A 25,331-nucleotide genomic window follows, 5' to 3' on the forward strand; every position below is an offset into this window, starting at 1 on the left:
GGCCGTAAGGGCCGCACTGTGACCCCCTGTGACCCCTACAACACAAGGAGCTAAAGCTAACGGTCAACCAAGGAGTGACGGCTAAGCCCCTCCTCCCATGCTCACTCACACATACTGTTTACATTCAAGTCATGACGTCATGCCTTTCAGAGGCCGCCGACGAGGCCTTCAGGGGCATTAATGTCGATCGGTTATGACCTGGGCTCAATGCAAAGTCCAATCTCTATATACCTTCTAAGGAATCCAAAGGTAGTGAATGATAAATGAGCACAAGACCATTGCAGAGAAATCTGTAGGTAACAGTAGCACTTCTATTTTGCTGATACATGTGCAAAGCACAATTTAAGTGAAAGGCCTAAATTCTTCCTCAATTATAGCGGGTAAAAAAATAGTATAGTTTTATCTGGTCCTAGCGGGACCCCTATCTGGGGAACGGGGCATTTGTGTGAGACCCTTTGGTAGCACTTAGTCTGTCATGGACTGACAGGCCTTCCCTGTAGTTGGTCAAGATGTGATTCAAGAGGGAATATAAAGGGATGAATTATCAATCAAAAATACTTGAAAGCTCAGGGACCAAGAGTATCAATTATGAGAGTATTATAACAAAAAATTGCACATTTTTCATTCCTCCTAAAAAGCTTCGATTCATTTTGACCATTTTCGCGTTTTAAAATAGACCCCGATATTTCCCTCTTTCGTGTTTTGTTTCATTATGACATGGACTGACAACTGTCTCCACTGCCATCTGTAAATGAAGTGTTTTACTTTGTCGATCCTGTTTCTGCACTTTGCCTGCTACGAGTTGCATGCTAAAAAGAAAAAAAAAATCAAAAACTAACAAAAAAAATCAAGCACTGTCATGTGGTACCTATATGAATGGTTTATTTTAGTTTTCTATCGTTGTTGGTTGTTTAGTTACTTTTTTAGTGCGTTGCTTTTATTTCTCTCTAGAGCACAATGTCGACTTAAGATGAAGGATGTCTTTGGCTCATTTCATTTGGGACCGTGCCTAGTGAGGAGTGTTTCTCTCCTCCCGCACCTCTCCGACACAGAGGTGCAGTACAGCCGAAACAAGACTAAAGACAACTGCTTGAGTCGTATAGATGGAGACAGTCCCACTCAACTTCCCCCCTCTCTGCTCAGTCCTCACTCATATCCGTGGAGCGTTCATCACCATAGTCTCTGCCCTCGTGCTCATTTCTGCTTTGGTTCCACCCCCTAGTGCAGCTCGAGAAGCTCGTAGAACCGATGTGTAGTAGCAAACCTTTACGTCTCATGGTCACGCCATCGATGAACACTCTCTCCTCTCTCTCTCTCTCTGTTATCAGTGTTAAAATATAGCAACGTTGCCGAAAATGACAAAAATGTGAAGCGAAGTAAAATTGCTAAGGAGAGCATCGCCTATAAGGATAACACACACAATTACATCGAATCTTGGACAATAAAGATGATTTCATTTGACCAAAATATGCCCAGCAAACAATGTGATTATACTGTATGTTGATGCAATGTGTATGTACATTACAAAAGAGAAAGAATAATAAATATATCATCGGTGTCAAAGAAATCTATCTTTTACTATTATGTTTAATTGTGTTTTGGAATGACTTATCTAGTGACACAACTGCAAAACAGCTACGATGTAAATTTCAGTGTTCTGTTTGTTCTTTTTTGAAGCCATGACGCTACGGTGTGTTCTTGGAAAAGCCCAGCTAAGTTAAATGTGGCAGCTATAATGTTGTGTGTTTGCTATTCAGACTACAGGGTCCTGTACTCCAAGCGTGTAATTAAGTGCTAAGTGCAACAGATTGTAATGTTTTATATCAAGATTACTATTCATGAAAATGTCAGTCAAGTTTATACTTTTGTAATAAAGTGGCACTTTAAAAAAAAAAAAGTGTTTTATCTCATAGTCTCAAGTTATTAAAGCCCCAAATTGAAACAAAAGCACTTTAGCCTGAAATCTGCTGTGTAATCCTGATGACTGCCTTCGCCTTGACGCTCAACAGCAACCAAGAGCAATTTCTGTAGCGTTAAGCTGTGCCATCATCTAGCACAAAAGGATCAGACAGCGACCAGACGTCCTTTCATTTAAACCTTTTCTTCTGATCCCAAAAGCTGCCTGTATACTCATGTCTTCAATTAAAAAGAAAGGTCATGGATGCTATCAAAGAAAGACAAAATAATATGAATCACAAAGCACAAATTACATTGTTCAAAAAGCCTCAAAATATTATAGACCTACTTATTCCTACTCTTACAAATACATTAAGGAAATATATATTGTTAAATGTATATTTGTTCTTGTAAAAATAAATCATTATCTACATAAATATATATATATGTACAGTATGTATATATATATTCATATATATATAATATATATATATATACATACATATATATTAAGGCGTGTTTTTTATATCCCCTCAGTTCTTTTGTACCTCACAACCTCATTTCACATGGTGTGTGTGTGTGAGTAGCCTATCCATTTATTGTATTGTTTTTTTATCTGTGTGAATGTCTGTGTGTACATGTGCATAACATGTGTGAGAGTAGTGGGGTCTGCCTCTGAGTAGCTGTGGGGGGAAAAAATAGGTCACCCCTTTAAAACAAAAAGCTTGCAGTCAACATCGCAACCGTCTGCTGATTTCTCATTGGTGGACTTGTCTCCATAGTAACAGGTTAACCTTGAGGCAGTAGTCACATGGGCAAGCGAGTCTTTTGCTGTCTTGGAGGATACAGCATGCATCGCATGGCATCCATGAGGATCACACCGTCAGCCACTCTGTGAGGGGGGCTGCTATCGCATCAAAAGAGATATCACCCCAAAAACACAGCTGTCGGCCTGGGTGCCCAGTGTCATTATAGGTGGTGTAATATTAGGTGTGAGCACGATGCTACGCTCGCGGCGCATGTGTCTCTATGCAGTACGTTACTCGTACTGCATAGAGTAGAACATGAATGAGTGAATTCATTGAATGTAAAAAAAAAAAAAGGTCAAATTAGAAATGAGGAAAAATAAAATAAAAAAATATTAGTTTAATATTATTACCAACCAACATCTCCTAACAGGCTGCAGGCTTGTTTCAAGTGTTTGGAGTAAACAGCATGGACATAATCGGGACATCAAACTGGGAACCCTGAGGTTACAATATTATTCCCCGAGTGTTCACCCAAAAACACATGATTTGTTATCATTAACTGATGCGTTCATAACTATTCATATCAGGCAGCTGCATCATGAACGATAAGAGCTATTTCAGTTATTGTGAAACTGCCACTTGACCATGAACATGTGATTTTTCAAATACATTCCTCTTTGTGACGGAAGTGACTCGCGCGAGTGCTTACCATGGGTGCTTACCCATTCCTTCCAGGGGTTTTCTCTACTGTAAGGAGAGACTGATTTAGCAAATACTGTAAATCACACTGAGAGAAGCTAAATGTGAGCTACACTGACCCCTTTAGGCCTTAACGGGCATCACAAGGGAAGCCAGTCTGCCTGCATCTGAACCCTGGGATTAAGCAGAGCAGAAGTGTGTAAAAAATATTCCCCAAGTGTGTGTGTGTGTGTGTGTGTGAACACCCATGACCTCATACTGATATGATCGCTCCAGAATCCATAATCAATACGTGTCATTTTCCGGTCCAAGTAGCCAGTTGAGAGGCAGTGAGGAGTTATGGAAAGTTAAATCTGCAATTTGTATAATACAACTGCGAATATTTTACACTCTATGTGTAACTCTACTGTATTAGATTCAGATTATCTTGAGAGCGACAACATATTCCCTTTATGATATACGTTTAATATAAAAATCTCTGACAACTACTCTACCTGAGACTGAGATGACAAGTATACACACAACACACATAGAATAATCTGTTATTAGATTAAAGTATGAGTGCATTTATCTCAATACATACCCTGCATAATATAATTTATGATACTGTTATTGCCTTATTGTAACGCAAAAGGTAATGGCACCGTTTAATTTCCCTGAACCTCTGAATATAAAAGCATCTGGATGAGCAGTCCGAGGATCACTTCATTGTATCAATTGAACAAAACATCTCTCATGCGTATGGCTCAATGGAGACTGTCACCTGTAGCTTCAGAGTAGAAAGATTTAAATACAGAACATACAAATTAATATAACATTTTTTGTGATTTACGCCTGAAGAGGAGAATGCACATTGCACAATAACAGTGATTTTCAAGTAGGTTTTCCACGCAGCCTCACTGGTCTGTGTGTGTGTGTGTGTGTCAGCATGATGGCTGGTCCTGCCCCTCCTCATCGCTCCAATTGTCAGATCCGTCTGTGCCGAAGTACCGGTCTCCAAAGTCCCCTGGAAGCGTAGAAAACACACGACAACAGTATAGATTCAGGGCACCGTCTCGTCATCAACGCGTCACAGCGTGGGGGAAAGCCCCTGACTGTCACGACGACACCTCCCTTCCGTTTTTCCCCCACGGCCCCACGGAAGTGATGTATTGTGGGTATTGTTCCCACACAGACTCACTGTATCTATACTCTGTTACAGCTACACTGTATAACTGGGTCACAGGGCTGAAGAATATAATTCACAAAAAAAACGATGTGATCACACACTAAAATGCACCGGTTTTACTTTCTGTTTTTCACCTGAATATTTGGAAATGAGAGGTAATATAAAATATATATATATAAAACGTGTCTTTTGTGATAGATCCATGGACGAAAACATTCAGTGAAAGGTAATACATTTAACCATTATGACCTACGTTCATACATATTCTGCTTTAGTTTAGCAATCACAAACCATGCATCCAAAACCATGCACACAAAAGAAAGGGTGGTATTAAGAATGCATTATAAATTGCACAGGGATGCTACAGCCATGAGCCAAAGAACCCACATCCATCAGCAGTGACTCAACTTGGACGAGCTCTTATAAGTTGAGGGGCGAATAAGTTACACTTTGGTCCAAAGCAGAGAGTACTTAGCGGCACAAGCGTTCTGATTTTACAGTGTCGTTACACAAAGAGCCAGTATGTGCATGTTGAAGACTTACCAATACCGGGAGTCACATGTAGGAAATCGTCCAGACTCTTGTCCACGGCCGTGGTGATGATTTTGACCCGGGGGAAGGCGTAGGCCACAGAATGCACCCCGAGCTCCGCCATCAACAGCGACACCAGCACGATCTTCTCCTCCTGCACCTCGTGATCCTGCGCAGGCAAAGACGCAAAGTCACCGCCAAAAAACCATCAGTGTCTGTCTGCTCTATGCTTATCAGAAGCACCATTAGTGAATAGAAAGAGAGGGATGAAATTATTTGACACTCCCTTCAGAATTCCTTCGCGGTGACGATGCTAACCTCACCTCACCAGTGGGGGGGGGGGGGGGGGGGGGGGTCCCTGTTTCCATCCACCTGTTTTGATGTGAAATTTCAATTTGCGCATAAAGAAACTGAGTGGAAACGCTGGCTAATTCGCAAAAACCTCCAAATATCACAAAAAAGTGTTCACGCTTGAGGGAGGCGGAAAAGTCGGGTGTATCGATAAAAGGAAAATGCGAAACATGCGGTGGAAACAGTTTAAGCGATATTCCGTTGTCTCTCCATTCAAAAACAACACAGTTTGCCTTGATCACTGCAATACCCGCCGTGGTAAACAGAAGAAGACTGGGATATTAACTTTAAGGCGATTCACTTCTAGAATTGAATGAAATTGTATTCACTTACTATCTGCTCCGTGGATTATAACGTTATGCTTGCCGAGTCGCACCTGGTAATCCAGAAATAGCGTTATGGTACCTTTGTCTACTTGCAGATCATCAAGAAACTTTAAATTAATAACGTTAGATGTGTTTAACAGAGCTGTATAACGGGTCTAGCGGCTGATCAGCAGCTCAGACAGCCTCAAACACGAGGTGATTGACAGCTCTATAATTTGCAAAATAGCAGTGGATGGAAACGCGCACTGTTCCGCATTTTATTTTGCTGACTTTCTGAAAATTTGATTAAAAGTTGCGATACATTTGGATGGAAACCCAGCAACTGTCTTACTGACGCACAAGGATGCTTATCTCCACCCACCAGTAAGACCCGTACTGCCATCATGGCAGCAGCGCCGGTAGAGACTGTGCTGTCCATTAGGATGACGTGATCTTCACCGATGTCTTTGGGCAGACGCAGGTAATGCAGCTGGAGAGGCCAGAGAGGAGGAGACAGGTTACCATGGTTACAGAAGCAGGAAGGGGCAAATCTAGTTACCAAGGAGACATGCACCATGTGGAAGAATCAAAAAAATTGAAAAAATTATGATCGTTTTGCATGTGACTCTCGAGACACGACACCACATTAACTCCATTGTATCACAAATATAAAAACCTATTAAGACTATCGTGACAAAGCCAGTTGTTACTAAAGGCGCATCCCGACTCCTCTCTCATTATACATCTATCTACCTCCGGTTCCCCTGAGTCGAGGTTGGTCTGGATCAGGATCTTGCCAATGCGAACATCCTTGCAGACCGCCCTCAGCGCCGGCTCCATGGTCTCCCCCGCCCGCAGGACCGACACACCGGTGATCTGTGGAGAGAGACGCGTAATAAAACGTCAGCAGCCTAAAAGGGGGCACTTCACCGAAAAACAACCATGATTTATTTCGCACATAGTCTCACACAATATCCAAAAGACTGTAAACCGTTTCGCAGACATGAATTTAGACTGACAGTTATTGAGAGTTGATTTGAATTACAGTATGTTGATGCCAGTGATGTCATGTAACACAACACAAACGATTCAGTGCCTTCTGATGACATCACTGACATCAACTTAACTCGAGTCAACTCTAAATAACTGTCAAAAACTAAATGAATGTCTGCAAAACTCTTTACAATTTTCAGATACGTGCGAGATCACGTACAAAACAAATCATCGTTGTTGTTGTTCGGGCGAAGTGCCTCGAGACCTCGTAAAAAGCAGAAAATACCACTCACCCCTTTCCCGCTGTAACTGCGGCCCTCGTACTCCTGTCCTTGAGGAGTCTGGACGGTGCGGGCCTGCCGCAGCACACACCAGAGTTACTCACAGTATAACATCATGACAACAACAAAACACACCTCGATGTTCACTGAGGCGTTTTAGAGCAAAGTCGACCTACTTGAGACGGCAGGAAGGTGAGGGCGTGCTCTATGAGAAGGCGCATTAATCTCTTGGAGTAGAAGATGAACTCATCTCGAGTGGTTTCCTTGTCCCTGCGTTGGAGAAAAAAAGGGGGGAGAGAGACTGATACTGCTCGCTCTGTAAATAGGACACAAAAGCTGTCTGTGAGCTCGGGGCCAGTGGTATCTACTAGGGATGTTCATTTTGAAAATTTTCCAAAATCGATAATCGGTGAAAATTAACGATCAATTATCGATTATCGATCATATTAATACTTAGAAAATTTTCAATATACGGTATATATTTTTTTTTACAAAATGAATGCCTATGGCAGAAAATACGAAAGACAGCGTGTTCTCCTCAATGAACTCTTTATTTCAATGTGTCTCCTCTCCAACACTGCTGTCCCCGGCGCATGCTGGTGTGAATTCCCCATGTTTAAAACAGTTTTGTTGGCACAAAGGCCCGTGCCCAGCCAGAAAACTAGAGACTATATGAAGCTCCACCTCACGTTAGTCGGCTGTGCAATGGAGTGGGGCGAGGAGGAACGAATTCCACCCAAACCTAGTCCAAAAAAAAAAAAAAAAAAAAAAAAAAATTAATAATAACAAAATCGATCCAAATGCCACAGGATCGATTCCAATCCTTAACGATCAATTATCAATTTTTGATAATTGATGAACATCCCTAGTATCTACCTTCCAGTGGTATCTACCTTATGATGGTGTGCAGGCCTCTGACCTGCGGCGTACTCTCCAGCACACAGAGAGTCTGGGGCAGCAGCGGCTGTGTCTGCTGGGCCGAGGCCAGCACCGCCCTGGGACCGGGGGAGAGGGATCAAAAAGGTTTGATTCAGCTAAAGTTGTCCTAGTTCTACTGCTTTATTCTGCTGCATTGTAGAAGAAAAGGAAGCAGTTGACTCCCTAGTTCTGCCCTTTTTTTTTTAGGAGCAAGACAGACCAGAGTGCAACGTGTGATGGTAGAACAGGGGAATGAATGCACAGCGGCTGATACAAGAAGCTCCGATCACAACAACAAGCGGCGCGACGTTGGGCTCGGCGGGGAGAAAAGGGGAGAAAGGAAAGGTGATGAAGATATCAGCGTACCTGACACTGAGCTCACGCTGCATAGGGAGAGAGCGTGAGAGAGAAAGACATCAAAATGAGGGAGGAAAATGCAGATAGTGAGAAGAACAAATATTTTTAACATTCTCCCGCTATTTACGTGTGAGAGAGAGAGAAGTGAAAAGATTGAGAAGCTCAGACATATTTGAATCTGACTGAATCCAATCTAGAGCTGCAATGATTAATCGATCGACAGAAAATTAATCGACAACTATTTTGATAATCGATTAATCGTTTTGAGTAGAATTTTAAGAGAAAAGGTCGAAATTCTCTGATTGATCTGATGATTCCAGCTTCTTAAATGTTCTGGTTTCTTTACTCCTGTATGACAGTAAACTGATATTATCTTTGAGTTGAGGACAAAACAAGACATTTGAGGCCGTCATCTTGGGCTTTGGGAAACACTGATCGTCATTTGCCACCATTAACCAACTAATTAACTGATTAATCGATTATGAAAATAATCGTTAGTTGCAGCCCTAATCCAATCATGTAAATACGCCCCCCCCCCCATAAACGTATGCTCGGGACAAGATAGTATGCCAAAATCTGTGGGTCTGCCTGGCTCTCTGGCTGTGTGTTGTCACTTTGTGCCACATGGTGGCGCCATCTTCCTATGAACCATCCATTCAGCGCCGCTGTCACTCACCTCCTCCAGCTGGCTGTGAACATGCTGGACGATCAGATCGATGGCCACCATATTGCCACCACCTTAGAGAGAGAGAGAGGCATGGAGTGACACGAGTGTTTCAGGTCTTTTCCTTGTGACACGGTGGACAAGACGACTCAACTATTTCCGCCTCCAGATTTGTCTCTCACCTCTCGGCACAACAATGTCAGCCAGCCTCATGGTGGGCTCGATGTACTGCTCGAAGGCCGGCTTCACAAACTTGTTGTACTGCTTGAGGACCCCCTCGATGTCCCGTCCGCGCTCCGTGATGTCCCTGCGGAGCCGCCGGACCAGCCGAATGTCCGAGTCGGTGTCCACAAAGATCTTCATATCCAGGAGCTGCAGGCAGCGAGAACAAACACCCACACGACACGGCGCTGGTTCAATATTAACTCAACCAAAGCAGCTGATCAAACAGCTACCTGGACACGATAACCTCTTTCTTATCGTTCGCACGTAACAGTAAAGGAGTTTTTCCAAAATGTGAAAAAGCGAGCAGCATAATTAAAAGCGTGTACAGACTTACCTGAAGAAGCTCTTTGTCAGCAAATGACATAATTCCCTCAAATATGATGACACTGGCACCGTACACATTTTTCTGCATACAGAAGAGGGAAAGCCAAAGATAGTGTTCAGAGCAGAAGGCACTGAAGTAGCTGTTTGATGAACACGTATTTGCAGCAGCTAAGCCCTTACAAGTTTAAGATGCAGAATGTCACTTTGGAAAGCAATTGAACATCTGAAAAGTAAGATAAGTTGATGATACATTTTCAGTATACAATACAAAAAAGCATCTTTACTGCTTCGATTTGCGATATGATAGATCGGCAATAGAGACAGTCGGCATGTGTGGGAACGCCCACAAAATGTTATACTGCTGGCGCGCGATTGGGGTAAAACCGCCCATATATCTCAATGGGCTGACTCACCAAAGGTCGGTGCTGCGGCTCTAAACGACAGGTTTGGGGATTCTAGAGCAGAACACAAGACGTCTGTTCAGATGTGCGTTTACTGCGGTGGTTAAATCCCCGACCGTGTCTGCCTGGGCTGGGCTAGCAGCTAAATTCTAACTTTGCTGAATGGATAGAACGGGGGATTTACCCCACCCTGACCACGCCCCCAGCCAGGCTGAGCCAGCTAAAGGTGGGCTCAGACTACAGGATTTTGAAAATCCTAGCCGATTTTTAAATCTGGCTGTGACACGCACTACAGGAGAATCTTCCCAGATTATCTTCCCTATAATCTCAAACATGCACACACTACAAGATTTGTAAATGTGGCGCACCACGCACTACAGGATATTATTAAGATTATCAATCACCTTGACGCCCGGCGGCCATACTCTGAACCTGTTTCGATTTTGGAGAGTCAAATGGGGTTCCAGCAGCGACCAAAGCGATCCGCCCCCACCCCACCCCTCTCTCTCTTCTCCTCTCTTTCATGCCCGCCTGTCTCGCATATGCTCCCCAAACAAATCGGCAGTTTAAATATAGCAAGCGTGTAAACAACGCGACTCTATAGCAAGATTGTCTGGACAAGTGAGAACACAAACACATCGGATACCAAAATATATTCCCCTGCTGCATGTCATGATGAGATCAGATCGGCAAAAGTTTGGATAGACTGGATTGCTTCCCGCAGCAGCAATGCCTTTTTTCCCCACACTGCTCGATAGACAGGTAGGAGATTACAGCCTCTGACTGGCAGGGGCTCAAAACTACGGTATAACAACTTTTTTATTCATTGGTCATTCATTGTGATATAAATTAGTGACATTTTCCCCCAAATACTCATGGTTCTGTGCTGTTGGTATTTGGTAGTCTATCTGATGCCTGCAGTGCAGCGCATCGAATGAGCCGCGTCAATTAACGATAATGACGGGAGTCTTGCGCAGCAGCAGGATGATGTATTCATGCAGATTTTCAGTCCTAAATATCAAACATGTTTGATATGATCGGGACGGACGGCCCCGATGAGGCTGTGAGCAGATCGGAAGGGTTAAGATTGGATCTGCAAACCGCTCACATTACAAGATAATCGGTGCCGAACATCGGGCAAGCTTGGCAAGCTGCCAGGCCAGATTTCTCCTCAGATTCTCGGGAGGGGTAAATCGGGCATAAATCCTGTAGTCTGAGCCAGCCTTAACCCAGCGTCTATGACAAGACATCGCCTCAACCTATGCGTCATTTTGTAGGCGGCACATGGGGAAAACCCAAGCCTCTCGTCGTTGACTTTAATGTAAAATAGCAGTACCGAAGAAAATTATAGAAAAACAACAGAATCAATTTCGTTTATTAATGACACAAAGACACATGACATGACAATATATTACAACTGGGCCGGCCACACAATGTGCAAGATACATCGGAAATATTACTTTGACCCATCTAAAATCATGTGACTCATGACCCGTCTCTGACCTAGTTCCAGTGTCCGCCTGTTCCTAATTTAGCCTTCCGACATTAAATGCTGTGTAGTGGAGCCCAGCGTCGTTGTAGGCTACTTGGCTCAGGCTAGACTGCCCTAACATGTGACGAGTCACATGATTTTAGATCGGTCAAAGTAATATTTCCGGTGTATCTTGCACATTCTATGGACAAATGAGTTGTAATATATTGTCATGTCATGGTGTCTTTGTGTCATTAATAAATGAGATGAATTCTGTTATTTTTCTATGATTTCTTTTGGTACTGCTATTTTACATTGAAGTCAACGGCGATCGCCTTGTGTTCTCCCCCTAAAAGGGGGCGGGACCATATTGCCGATCTATCCTATGATACTGGAAGAAAGTTACAAGCATTTGGAAACGATTGTATGTGGGCTCTTATCTTTTTCTTTCTAAAACTACATGGTGAAATGAACCATGTAGCCAATTAAAACGGCGGAAATCAACATTGAGCTTGGTTGTGGTGAAACGCAGCTCACCCAGTCTTTCTGCCGCCTGTGTGTGGTGAAGTCGTACACGGGGATCTTCACACTCTTGCCCTGCTTCAGCTTGCGCAGGGTGGTGACCAGCAGCTCAAAGTCAAACGCCCCCGGGTGGTCGAAATTGTAGTCGTTTCGTGCTGCCAAGGCCTGCTGCTCGGTGGTCAGCACCTGCAACACACAGGGGGGGGGGGGGGGGTCGATACAGCATGCAAGTAGCAGTAAGGCCATGTTCAGACTAGGAGGCCAAATCTGATTTGTGAACTTTAGTGACCTATTAATGACTTTATCCAGATTGGTTTTATTATGAGTCTGGACACTCTGATTTGTGTCACTTGTCCCAAACCACATATGGAGGTAGTTTCCAATCTGCTTTCGACTGATGTGACTTGAGTGCGGACGCGCAGATCCACCGAATCTGATTTGAACGTCGCCTGCAACTCGTCATCAAATGCTTCTGCGCAGGAAAACCACGTCACCAACGTACGTATTTACTGACGCCCACGTCGTTACCATAGCGACCCATGCAGATAGGCTGTTTAGGTCTGGACACACAGATCCGACTCGAGAATCAGAGTTGTGGCAGTGCGGACACACTCCCAAATCAGATTTGGGAAACCAATCTAGATAATGATGATTAATGACTTTTATCAGCAAATCGGATTTGCCTGTAATGTGAACATGGCCTAACTGATCAGGCTAAAATCAAAACCTGCTAATAGTTGAAACTGTGGTGTAAAAATGAGAGATGCTTTTCAAATGTCATGGTGAAAATGCCTTTTCGTCTTCTGTCTTTTAACTGGGGAAAAGCAAAGCATGCACGTCTCACCTTGTAGAAAGAATCCATGGACAGCAGCACGACCCACGGCACGTCCAGAGCCTCAATGATCTTATTGACCACGGTGGTCTTCCCTGAGGCGCTGCCCCCACACAGCCCTACGCAGAGAACAAGCCACATGTCAATGCATCCTTCTGTGTGTGTGTTTTTAGAGTGCGTCTAATTCTGTCTAGAGGTGCACTTAAAGCAAAGTGTTTACGTTAGAGCTGCGACGATTAATCGATTAAGATCGATTAGTCGATCGACAGAAAATTAATCGTCAACTATTTTGATAATCGATCAATCGTTTTGAGTACAATTTAAGGTCTAAATCCTCTAATTCCAGCTTCTTAAATGTGAACATTTTCTGGTTTCTTTACTCCTGTATGACAGTAAACTGATATTATCTTTTGAGTTGTGGACAAAACAAGACATTTGAGGGCGTCATCTTGGGCTTTGGGAAACTGATCGTCATTTGCTACCATTTTCTGACATTTTATAGACCAAAAAACGAATCGATTAATCGAGAAAATAATTGACAGATTAATCGATTATGAAAATAATCGTTAGTTGCAGCCCTAGTTTATGTGTGAACTAAGACAGCACATGGGTAAAAGGACAGGTTCTGCAGCACGAACGTCAGATAAAGTGACAGGAAGGCATAATAATAATTATAGTCTGACAGAACAGACAAAAGGCAGTGGCGTAATGTCATCCATGACTCTCTCTGACATACCGATGACAAAGGCCTCCTTGGACTGCGCGCCGTGCTCGTCGTACCAGGGCGGCCGGCCGGCGGTGTAGATGGTGCGCGTGCCCGTGCGCAGCAGCGGAGGCTCCGTCTTACTGGAGGTGGCGCTCTTCCTGCGCGGCGGAGCCCCGACAGGGGGCAAGAGCCGGTCCAGCGAGTCCTCCCCACTCCCACTGCAACAACAACACAGCGAAAGCAAAGCAAGGGCAGGTTACAGCACGACCGGAGGCAGGTTACAGCATGACCGCACGGAGGCCTGACACATCAGTCTGCGGTTTGAAGCCAGGTCCTTGTACAGACCTTCCCGTCAATGGCTATTAAGTGCCCTCTTTCAACCCGAATCAATAAAACACAATTAAAAACGTGTAGAAGAAGATGTGTGTATCAATAAACAACAAAGGAAGAAATGCGTTGGATTTGACAAGTTCCTGGCTGAGGGGAGTGAGGTCTGCATAGTAAGCAGCAGCAGTATATCAAGATGTTAGAGAGACATTTCGAGGATGATGATGTCATCATCGCCTTCATCTCTCCCGGGCGCTCTTGTTTGCTGTTAAACAAAACAGACCTACAATTACTTTTTGAAAAGCTCAACTCAAACTCTACAGCACAACACTTTTTCGGGATACCCAGTCCTTAGGATCTCACAGCAACTGTTTACTATGAAGCTGGATCGGAGCATAAACGTCAGCTTAGGTTTTACGTCACACCTTCTGAGGACACATTTAGGGACTGCTGCCTTGCCTTCCCACTAGCAGCGATTAGAAATCAAATTAGCGAGTCTGTTAGCTCCTTGTGTGATGCAGAACTGCGTTATACGCAGCAGAAATTAGCAAAATCACTGATGAATGTTTTCACTCATTTCCCCCCGGGGATCATTAAAGTCTTTCTGATTCTGATTGCATGTTCAACAAATGCAATTTCGATTGTATATAATGACACACACCGCAGGCAACCCTCTGAGACCCAACTCCACCTAAGAACATCTGGGCCGATACACCACAGCAAACTAACCTAGAACCTGTCCTGCACTTCCCCTCCTCACCTCACAACAACCCCTGTTCAGACTCCCCGAAGACTATTTATAGCTCTGCCTGTTCACACAACGTTCTGTACAGGAGGAGCACTCAATAGCTCTGTCACTAAACCTGTTATTGCTGCCAGCAGTGGCATTCAGGAACATCTAAACAGACAGCCTGGATAGAAATGAATAATACATTAGCACCAACAAAAACTGCAGTCGTGGAGGCCAATAAGGACTTACCTGCCGCCGGCCCTGAGGGACCAGCAGCCAGAGATTCTGCAGTCCAACAGAGTCATATCTGTCTCAGAAAACGACGACCTGCTGCCCTCCAGCTTGCCTGTGTCACAGTAACGCTCCCACAAACCACAGGAGGTAACGCTGACCGGAGACAGACAGCAAATGTGTGACACTTTTATCAGGTCAGGTCTGGTTACACAACTCAATCACTTCTGCTGCTTTTTCCTTCAAACACCTCTTTGGGGACTACAGCCAAAAGAGCATCTGCAATTCTGTCTGTGCTTCCAGACGTCTGCACTCTCTCTCTCTCTCTCTCTCTCTCTCTCTCCAGTCTCCACGTGCCTGGCTTTCTCTGTCCACCTCTTTGCGTGTAGGTGAGAGAGGCTAAGAGGATCACTGTTGTTAACACTGATGGCACAGAGCTGTTTGGCTGGTATTAATAGAGATACCTGCTGTATAAGCAAAGGGGAGAGGGGTCAGACGTGTGATCTACTGATCCTGCCTGCTCAGTTCAATGCTCAGATAAACAGAGAGCCACAGCAGAGCAGACAGAGCAATACCAGTGGGCATAACCAGACTGTTGGGCGGTACAAATATCACAACAGGATTATTATGAAGACCCTATAGGAATGATAATAGACTAGCTATACGAGGGATCAGCCAAGCAGCATTTTGGTAAACAAACCGCGTCACTGGGTGGCAACGGCAATGGAACCCTATGGAGCATGAGCTTTGGGAGGCTTGAGTGTCTGACTCTAGCCGGCTGACGCTGTTTACATTTAAAAAACTGCGACAGTTCACACAACTTTAACACTACATGCATATATTATACATCAAACTCTTGTGCTAGTTCTGCTCTCACTCCCAGAATGTCAAAATATAAAGCGATGTGATGTATACTTTTTGAGATATTAACGTTTGTTTGGCACAACTCATAGCCTACTAGTTAACTGCCGCGGGGTTCCGCATTTCTGGGTGGCAAGTGCCGTCACGCTGATCCCTCCTATAGGAATTATAATAGAGCTAGCTATATGACATATTGAGGGGGGCATCAAACGCGGTGACTGGTGAGCAGCACACTGTAAACTCACTATTGTTGAGTACCATAGACGCCGGAATATGATAGGAATGTCATGGGGATAGGTTTCTCATTAGGGCACCTATGATGATGACAGACGACGGTGTCAGCAGGCAGCGTGTTTATGTTTAGGATCCGGATGCTGTAGCTGTAGCTGTAGCTTTAGCCCAGTGAAACAAGCAGCATCGCAGACCTCATCTCGACACAGTAAAGGCTTCCAACACAGACAGAAACACTCATATTGTAATATTAATGTACCTGTCCGAGCGGGACGACATTGTTTTCCTGCACTCCGTTTCCATGGGGATCCTGCGACCTCGGAGACGGTACCCGGCGTACCCGGCTGGTGGTGTTATGGGGATTGCCCCGCTGCGGGATTATGGGTAATGTAGTTTATCACGTGTTTTCCCCGTGGTCTTAATAATAATAATTCATGCACACATCGCTGACATTTAAATAGGCATGTTACTGGGGATTGGGAAATAATGATATTTGGGTATTTTTATTCATAGTTTATTTTTTTCTAGGTGAAATAAAAAAAAGAAAGAGACAGAGACAGAGCAATAGAGACAGTCCGCATGTCTGGGAACGCCCATACAGGGTCTAGGAACGCCCACAATAGACGTTAGGGTGGGGTAAATTCCCCCGTTCTATCCATTCAGCAAAGTTAGAATTTACATTTAGCTGATAGCCCAGCCCAGGCAGACACGATCGGGGCCACCGCAGTAAATGCACATCTGAGCAGACGTCTTGTGTTCTGCTCTAGAACCCCCAAACATGTAGCCTAGTTTGGAGCTGCAGCACCGTCTTTTGGTGAGTCAGCCCATGAGATATATCGGCGGTTTTACCCCGCTCGCGCGCCAGCCGTTTAACATTTTGTGGGCGTTCCCAGACATGCGGACTGTCTCTATAGTTTATAATGATAGGCTACATCATCGATTAGATCGACCAAACAGTTTCTCATAATGCCTTTTCGCCACAGTCCATAGGCATACAGCATACAGTCCATGAAGATTGTCTGTTCGTCGTGTTGATAGGGAATGAAGAGCTGCCAACTTCCACTTTCCAATATATTTCTGGATATCGCTCACAGTAAATAATTCTTTGACCTCGTCGGATGGTTTGTCCCACAGACTTGATTCACGTTTCAGTTTTTTCTGCCTGAGCAGATGCAAAGCAAATATCCAATGATTCCACACGGCAGCAGCATCCACCAGGGCAAAAAGTGGCTACGATGTGTTCCCAAGTGAATCTATAAGAGAGAAAAAGATATATTTTAAGATATTTTTCATAACATTTACAGTAAAGGCAGCAAGGCTTTGAAAATGGAGTGAGTCTTATTCTAGACACTTGGAAAATGCACAACACACACACACACACACACACACACACGCTCACCTCTGCTGAGCAGCTGCAGGTTGCGTCCCTCCTCTTGCACCTGCAGCTGCAGCACCTGTTGCAGCAGCTCCTGCCGCAGAGTCTCCTGCACTAAGCCCATCCTCTGCAGCTTCTCCCCATTAAGACGCAGCAGGGCGCGGCCTGGCAGGGGGCAGCGGAGAGCACAGAGTCAATACCCGCCTGCTTCCCCAAATATATTATATCAGAACAGTTTGAGCTTAGTCTAGATCAGTGCTCCTCAAAGTGGGCTCCGGGCTCCGGGGGGGTTCTACGGGGGTCCCCCATGCAAAAAGGGTAATCATTTATTTTCACTATAATTCCATCCATAAGTAACACGATGACAGAATGTATGACCATGGGTTGGCCATGGGTTTCAGACACTTTCTGTAATAAAACATCTGATTTGAGCCTTTGTGCACTGACCACCCTCCCACACTTCTGGCCCTGTCTTGCAGGAGCCTGGTGTTGGGGTTGTTAGGCTGATTGGGTGCACTTGGTCCCAGTGACCTCTCAAGGGAAAATAACTAGGCAACACAGACTAATACATTAAAACAAACAAACACAACAAAACGTGCATCAGTGAGGAGGGAGGAGAGAGACTGAATGGTCTGAAGGGCTTCTTAAGCCAAATGCGTGCACCAGGCCCAGACACACCCAATCAGCCTAATGACCCCAACACCAGGCTCCTTCCTGCAAGAGAGGGCCATCTAGTGGGAGGGTTGTCACAAAAAGCTAAAGTTGTATTATCTTATTTGTGTCAGTTTAGGGGGTCCTCGATGCGAAAAGGTTTGAGAACCGCTGGTCTAGATGATCTTGGGAGTGTCACCTGTGATGGCGTGGTGCGAGAAAGCTTCTACGTAGGTCAGGTAGTTGTGCGGACAGTGTTTCTTCAGCCATCGACAGACGTCTTGCTGTGACCAGAGCACCACAGGGCGGCTCAGGCTGGGCTGGCTCGGGCTCGTGTTGTAGATCCCGTAGTTGTCGCTGGAGCGATACTGCAGCCAAGAAAACACACAGAGGAAAGACTGAGAGAGAACGCCAAAATCCCACATCAATGAAAGTGATCCGATCTGACACCCAGGTGTGTGCAAGGCGGTTGGCTGATCAACCGCCTTGAAGTCAGTGTAAACCATCCAAAATTCTCAATTTGATTCTTTTCCTTTATTATTGTCATCTATAGTGTTTTTTTTGCATAAAAACACACAGTTTGATTAGGAAATGATTGTATCTTTTTTAAATATATGCTTTGATTTAATAAAATGTGACTCAATTTGTAACTTGAGTTACTTGACAAAGTAACTGGTATAATATTACTGAAATCATATAAGTAATAAGTTATATTACTGGGTTACTGCTAAAAGTAATATATTACATGTAATATGTTACTTTTATAATGAGTTACCCCCAACACTGGTCTGCACACACACAGAGCATGCCATGAACACAAAGAAGTGACTGTGAAACCACTACTGTTTGGTCAAACTTCTGCTATGGAAGACAGACAGACAGACAGGCACAGAGAGAGAGAGACAGACAGACAGACAGACAGACAGACAGACAGACAGACAACATCAGGAATGGACAAGAACTGACTTTGATAAGGGCAATAACGTGTTTAAACTCATTAAAGCCTGTGTGTGTGCATGCAGATCAAACACTGTATATATGTGCATTTCTAAGTTGATTGGCAGATCAGTGAAAACAGCAACAGAACAGGCCGAGCAGCAGCGAGTCGGCCATTTTGATCATGAGAGCCAACTCTTTCATCTTATAGATGTACAGGATGAACTCACTGTGGCGGACTAAAGTGAGGCCTTTGATCATTCATTCAGTTTTAAAAATTCAATGAGATCAGCGATCTCTCCTTTTTAACTCTGATATTCTCTCTGGTGCCCCAAAGAAATCCATCTACATGTAAGGGTCAGCGGGGGAAAAGCTAAACTTGTTCAAGTGTACTTTAACAAGTGTAAAAAGTGTTGTGTAGCCTACTTTTCAATCCATCCAAAGATATTTTAAGTTATATTTTAATAATATGCCATTAGCAATTCATTATTTTACCAGGCATTTCTTTTTACCATTATTAATCTTAAGCAGAAGAAATAATTCCCGCACACTATCCAGTTACTGGCAAACAGTAATAAAGTTTGCCAGTAACTGGATAGTGTGCGGGAATTCTTTCTTCTGCTTATGACTGCTTAGAGTCACTCTATCCTCCGACGCACCTATCCATAAGATTGTGAGCGTGTGCATCGGCTCTTCTTTCAACCATTATTAATCTTAAAATGATAATCTAAGATTGTAAAAGTTGTTTTCAGTGGAAAATGTAACATATTTTTTTCATTCACACGCTCAATAACATTGAAATTAGATGGCACTGGCTAGTGAATAGTGCTGCCATGTGGTACTGTCTCCACTGGTGGGTAGATGACGTGATTTTGACATCGACTTGGGCTTCTATAGAGAGGCAAAGTGAATGTCACTTTCTGCTTCAGCACTGTACCAGAAATGTTCTTTCCGCAATTTATTTTCCCATAGAGACACTGCATTAAATAGGCCACGCCCATCACGGGGGAAGAGCTCCGTTCATTTCCACACACCAGCATCATTTTCCTTGAATTAAACATAGCTAAAAGCTGTTGTGTGGGGGACTGCATCAAATGTAAAAAATCGCCAGTTAAAGTTTCTTTGTACTCCTGAGCAAAACAAGGAAGCCATTGAGAATTGGCGAGAAGTATCCACCTTATTTTTGGCGGCCATTTTTGCCTGATCTGCATGTGGGTGCTTCTTCCGGTGTGATCCTCCCAGCCTTGTTGCTGACAGCTTGACACCCGTCTGGGCGAACGGAGCAAATCACTAATCAGGTCCGGCTTGGCAGAAATCTCGTCGATAAATATCCCTTTAAGAGCGCAGTGCATTCATGGGTAATCGCCTGCTGTGGCTAATATTAACCATTTCGAGTAACACTATTTCCATACGGATCACCAGCGTTAGTTTGTTGTTTATAACGTGGCTATATTCATAACGTTTTCTATCTCGGATGCGTTATTTCGAATCGCACATAGGTTGCGCCAAACCACACATAGGTTACGCCTGGCGCAACCTATGTGGGTTTCAGGACGAAACGGACTCGAGCCACTAACGTCATCTTAAGAGCACAATATTCCTGGAATGCAAGTTTAACTAAACAGTTACATGTCCTCTGCATTCTACATAAAATTAAGATATTACGGGTTGTTTTATTTTGTATGTTACATACTTATTGACCAAGTTATGTTCAATTCAGCCAGGGTACAAGAGACTGAGTGTAGGTGGCCATCTTTTCAAATCAAGTAGAATACATTAGGAAATGGCAAGCTGCAACAATGAGTCACGTTAAACCGGAACTTGTACGCACAATTATTTTTTACAGTGGGGCATTCAAAAATAAGGTGGATAGACATTTCGTAAAATGCTTATAAAAATAGTTTTACTTGTTCAAACCAAACAGTTCAGCTATATATATATATATATACATATACATATACATATACATATACATATACATATACATATACATATACATATACATATACAAAATATATATATATCGGGAGAGACCATAGAACATGTCACTCGGACCAAAACTTAAAAAACACAGAAAAAATATTTTCTTTAAACCCGAATTTTTTTTACCTTTTGGTCCAAGTGAAATGTTATGCGATCTCTCCTGTTTCTAAATATATCTGAACCGTTTGGAAAATCTCTGGTACAGTGCTGAAGCAGGAAGTGACGTTTCACTTTGCCTCTCTATATGGATGCTCACTCTGGATTATGACACCGAGAGATTGGAATTTTCCACTCTGTGTGTTGGTAAATGAAGGGGTCTGTTTGACATGTCATGCTTTCTAACACTGTTTGTTTACAGAGGGAACATTTTCTCAAAGCATCAATAAAGACATTTAGGAAAAGCATCAAACAGGCAAAGGCCTTTCAATAACCAAGCAGCGCTTTCCCCACATGTACATGTGTTGCTTTTCTAGCGATAAACTCATTTGTTTGTTGTTGTTTTATGTCACCATGCTGACATTTTGCCACTGTGATGATCACACGCTTCAGAACAAAATGCATTTTCATAGCGATAAAAAACCAACAGAATTTGTTGTTGTGCTCTTCTCATTATAACAGCGGTGAAAGCATGAAAGATGACGGTAGGCAGATGATGAAGAGACACGCTAGCGGTTGTTTATGGGAGTTGTGCCTTTTCTCAGGATATGTCTTACAGACCTTTGTTGGAAGCGCAGCGTGTTAGTGAGGAATCTGGCAGTAAGAGTACAACCCCAGTTTAATTGGCCGCCGTTAAAATAGGCCCGACTGAAGCGGGAAATGCCGGGGGGAATTGTGTGTGTGTGTGTGTGTGTGTGTGTGTGTGTGTGTGGTGGTGGGTGGGTGGGTGGGGTCAAAATACTGCACACAGCATGCACATCCTCCAAAAGTATAGCAGTGATCACGTTGATTGTTCCTCAAGACAGAATAGCCAGAAGAAGAAAAACACACTAACCCCACATCATATGCATCCAAGAGAATTGAAGCAAACAACGTGTTCTACAGAACTCTGGTATCAGCCCAACCCACTTCTATGTCCCCAGCTTTAGCTTTAGCTTTAGCTTTAGCTTCCAAACGCCTTTGAAAGAGTCTTTGATGGGGTAAAGACAAAAGGCACGGGCACTGCGAGTTGCAGATGGATCGTCTCTCTTGACAGCACGGACAGTGTGAGCAGGCAAATATTAATGGGACCAATAATGGCAAAATTCAACTGAACTGCAACAAGAATAACGGCCGCTGGTTGTGAATGTGGCGACGTCTCACATATAAAGAGCTCTGTGAGAAGGATTTGCGCAGCCCCGTATAACCCCTTGCGACACAGCGGCAGCAATCGCAGTGCACATAACATCCAGCAGGTAATCAGACGTAAACGGTGTTACTTTCAGTCCTCAGCCTGAGTGCAGACGTGGTGCCGCTGAGTGTTGGTGGAGCCTGTGCTATTTAAAGCCGTGCTAAAAGGCTGTTAGAGCCCAGCAGGCCGCTGGGAAGAGAGCGTCTTCCATTCTCTGCTAACAAAGTGCCCATTTCCAACAATGGATGCTGACCGGACTCCGTTTCCCACGTGATGGAATTTTCTTCCGAGATATTGTTGTGCAGAAATCTGAGAGAAGAGTTGCTGAGCGCCAGTGAAAAGCCTCTCTGCATGCAGTCTCACGGCGATACGACCACAGAGAGAAAGATCAAGGCAGTTTTTAAATTATTTTCTTTAAGCGGGAATAAGATCAATTAAGCTCTCTTTTGTTTCGTCAGTATCTGAAATACATATAAAGCTACAGGAGGATTGGCAGTTTGCTTAATCCCTACACTAGAAACGGGGTCAATGTGTTAATCATGATTCCCTTTGCCTTGAGAGGAGGAGAGAGGAGACAAAGATAATGCAAATGTGCAGCAAATTACTCGTGTTTCTATTCAGTGGATTAGTGAATGTTCTCTTACTGCATATAATGCAACTATTACTGTTCTTGTGAATCACAATTATGATTATCAGCTAAATATTGAGCGTAACTGTCGCCGTCTTTGCCATAATTATATAGATCCAACTAAGGGCACAAAGAGAATGGCTGTATTTGCTGATTCATCCGTTTTGAAAAATATTATCGTTTTTTTTGTGTGTGCCTTTTGTCCAGTGCATTTTGCTTAAATATGCAGACTCGTGCTTAAGATGCAGGGCGATGCTGTGCCGGATCCAGGAGAATAACCAAAAACCCTGGGAGCATCCCTGCGACATCACTCCAATGACAATGGTGGAGGTGGACGTGCAGGTGAGGTGGTGTAGCCTACCTGCAGGGCCTCTGTGCCAGGCTGCTGGAGCAGCTTCACCGCCCGGCCCCCGGCCGTCTTCTGCCCGCGCCCGTCATGCCAGGTGAGGTTGCCACCTGTCCGCCGACTCAGCTGGTGCTTGAAGTCCTCCGGCAGGGCCCGGTACTCCACAGCTGGCCTGCAGAAACTGAAGCTGGATGCGGCTGGGGAGATAAAAGCGTTTTGTTTTGACAGTCACAGAGCTGACGATAACCATTGGCAAAGTCAAAACAGCACATCAGGGCATGTTCTGCCAAAACTCCCCCTCGTTGACAGCAACTTGAAATAAAAAAAAGCCAGCGCTTCATGTGTGCGTGTCAGCCAAGAGCCAACCCTCTGTTGCTCAGTGATGATCTCATTATCAGGTGTTTTCCAACCGACCGGCGTGTCTCTAAACTGAGCAGCCATGAGGCAACGTTCAGAGGCTTTTCAACCGGGGACTAGCTAGCTGCCAGCTAATTACAGGAAGTTTACAGTCTGGCCCCACTATTACTCGGTAGCGGATCTCGTAGGTGAATGTCACAGCTGAGAGCCCAGCCACTTTCTCATCATTATGAGGCAGCCTGGAGGCAGACATCCAAACCCAGTCAACAGCAGGTTCTGACTAACATCCAGTAATGAAAGAAAGTGTTACTGCCAGAACCTGGCAGAGAGCCACACGGGGTCATTACTGATTCATGTGCCAGATTGGAGGGATCCTCTTAGCGTGTTTGACGCGATGTGAGCAGCTGTGTGTGTGGGTGTGTGTGTGTGTGTGTGTGTGTGTGCGCGTGTGTGATGTTCATTTGAATACCCTAAATTGACTCCGAAAGTTTGACTGAAACTAGACAGCACGAGAGAGACTGTCGGGGGGGTGGGGATTTGGGGAGATGAAAGGGCGTCTTGGTTTTCGAGCTTCCTCCCTGTCCCTCCTTTTTGTCACTAGACAAATCAGACGCACAGCTCGTTTTGATGGATACCTACAACTTGAGTGTTCAACGTTAGTTATGTTTTTGATTATTTTTCAGACTAGGAGAAGCTGCACTGTTAACAAAGCCCCCGCCCATTTACAAAGTGTATCTGTTGGTGTATGAAACCTCATTTACAATGTCATTATTCCTCCAGGCTGCTGCTTTAAAAAAGAATTGCCCCATTAAATAAGGATAATAATAAAAAGTCAAACTATGCTTTTTCTGTCTATTTCTATAATATGAGAGTAAGAACCTTGGTTCAATCTACAATAAATGTAGATGTGGGAAAATAGGTGGAATGATTACAGATTGATGAGTCTCAAGATGAGGGAAACCCCTCAGCTGCTCAAACTGACCGTCAGACCCTGGTCAGTGACACTGCAGGGCGCTGTCCGTTTCAGCACCAAGCACTGTCCATATCCCCTGCCTTTCGCTATCTTCCTATTATCTTCCTATGCGCTTATAATGAGTGTAAAGTGACCTAATCGTACCTCGTGGTATTTTTTAACCTCATATTCGGCTACTATAGGATTTTCGGTGGCATTTTTTTTTAACCTGTAGTATGGCTGTAAAGTTTTGATAGGCTATACATATTGGCTACTGCAGGTCACTATAATACCGGTAGTTATTTTTCGTTTTTACTCAACCAGGTGCAACCGCTCACAAACCTGGCAAACCGGTCTCGCAAGTATACTGTAGCCATATGCGTGGCTGTAGCTAAGAAGTTGTGATTTGTAGCCTGAATACTGTAAGCACATCGCATGCAATTAATTAAACCCGGTAATTTGCCTACCGTCCACGGCCATGGCGACCGTGCGTCCTCGTCCCGCGGTGCGTCTAGTAGCCAAAGTCTCCCATCGTCTCCGGTAAACCTCCTGTCTGCGCCCCCGCCGCGCTCCACTCTGTTTACCGACAAACTTTGCTCTGCTCTGCTCTGCTCTGCTCTGCTCTGCCACAGCTGCTCGGCTAGCAGGCGGAGTGACGCTCCATGCCTCTGTCGGCCTGATGATGAAATGCCTCTAAAAACCAGTGTGTGTGGTTCTCTTGTGTCGTGAGAATCAGATGCGCGTCTTTTTCTCAAGAGCCTGCATGAGGCGCAGTGAGCTCAAAGTGCAGCCCCGGGCCCTGTAATTAGCGCAGCCAGTGGAGAGACTTTGAAAACAGGCGGATGAAAAGCCTTCTCCCTCCCTAACTGCAACATTCACCATAAGGATCCCCCCTCTCCTCTGCCTCTCTTAAAGAATGGGCGCTCTGTGCCGGTGGGGAGCAGTAAACAGGCCATCTCTGTGATGGACCCTCTGTGTGTGGAGCCTGGCCGGAGGGGCTACG

At 44.4% G+C, this 25,331-nt stretch overlaps 2 protein-coding genes across 2 annotated transcripts; both read right to left on the reverse strand.

Moving 5' to 3' along the window:
* Nucleotides 1–4,114: 4,114 nt before the first annotated feature.
* On the reverse strand, nucleotides 4,115–16,101 carry LOC310771584 (uridine-cytidine kinase-like 1). Its single transcript, XM_083664165.1, has 15 exons — nucleotides 16,033–16,101; nucleotides 13,424–13,611; nucleotides 12,700–12,806; nucleotides 11,871–12,041; nucleotides 9,472–9,543; nucleotides 9,095–9,284; nucleotides 8,925–8,986; nucleotides 8,258–8,274; nucleotides 7,867–7,968; nucleotides 7,150–7,243; nucleotides 6,986–7,048; nucleotides 6,453–6,575; nucleotides 6,082–6,189; nucleotides 5,056–5,212; nucleotides 4,115–4,350 (listed from the first exon to the last, which is right to left on the reverse strand). Exons 1-15 carry the CDS (start codon nucleotides 16,074–16,076, stop codon nucleotides 4,268–4,270), a joined length of 1,581 nt encoding a protein of 526 aa, XP_083520291.1. The 5' UTR covers nucleotides 16,077–16,101; the 3' UTR covers nucleotides 4,115–4,267.
* Nucleotides 16,102–16,284: 183 nt separating this feature from the next.
* LOC310771581 (sterile alpha motif domain-containing protein 10-like) lies at nucleotides 16,285–24,914 on the reverse strand. The gene is made up of 5 exons (XM_083664162.1): nucleotides 24,796–24,914; nucleotides 23,035–23,216; nucleotides 17,999–18,167; nucleotides 17,173–17,313; nucleotides 16,285–17,026 (listed from the first exon to the last, which is right to left on the reverse strand). The coding sequence occupies exons 1-5, from the start codon at nucleotides 24,806–24,808 to the stop codon at nucleotides 17,004–17,006; spliced, it is 528 nt and encodes a 175-aa protein (XP_083520288.1). The 5' UTR covers nucleotides 24,809–24,914; the 3' UTR covers nucleotides 16,285–17,003.
* Nucleotides 24,915–25,331: the final 417 nt, after the last annotated feature.

Source organism: Poromitra crassiceps (genome assembly GCF_964638095.1).
Source record: "Poromitra crassiceps genome assembly, contig: HAP1_SCAFFOLD_842, whole genome shotgun sequence".
Taxonomy (NCBI): Eukaryota; Metazoa; Chordata; class Actinopteri; order Beryciformes; family Melamphaidae; genus Poromitra; species Poromitra crassiceps.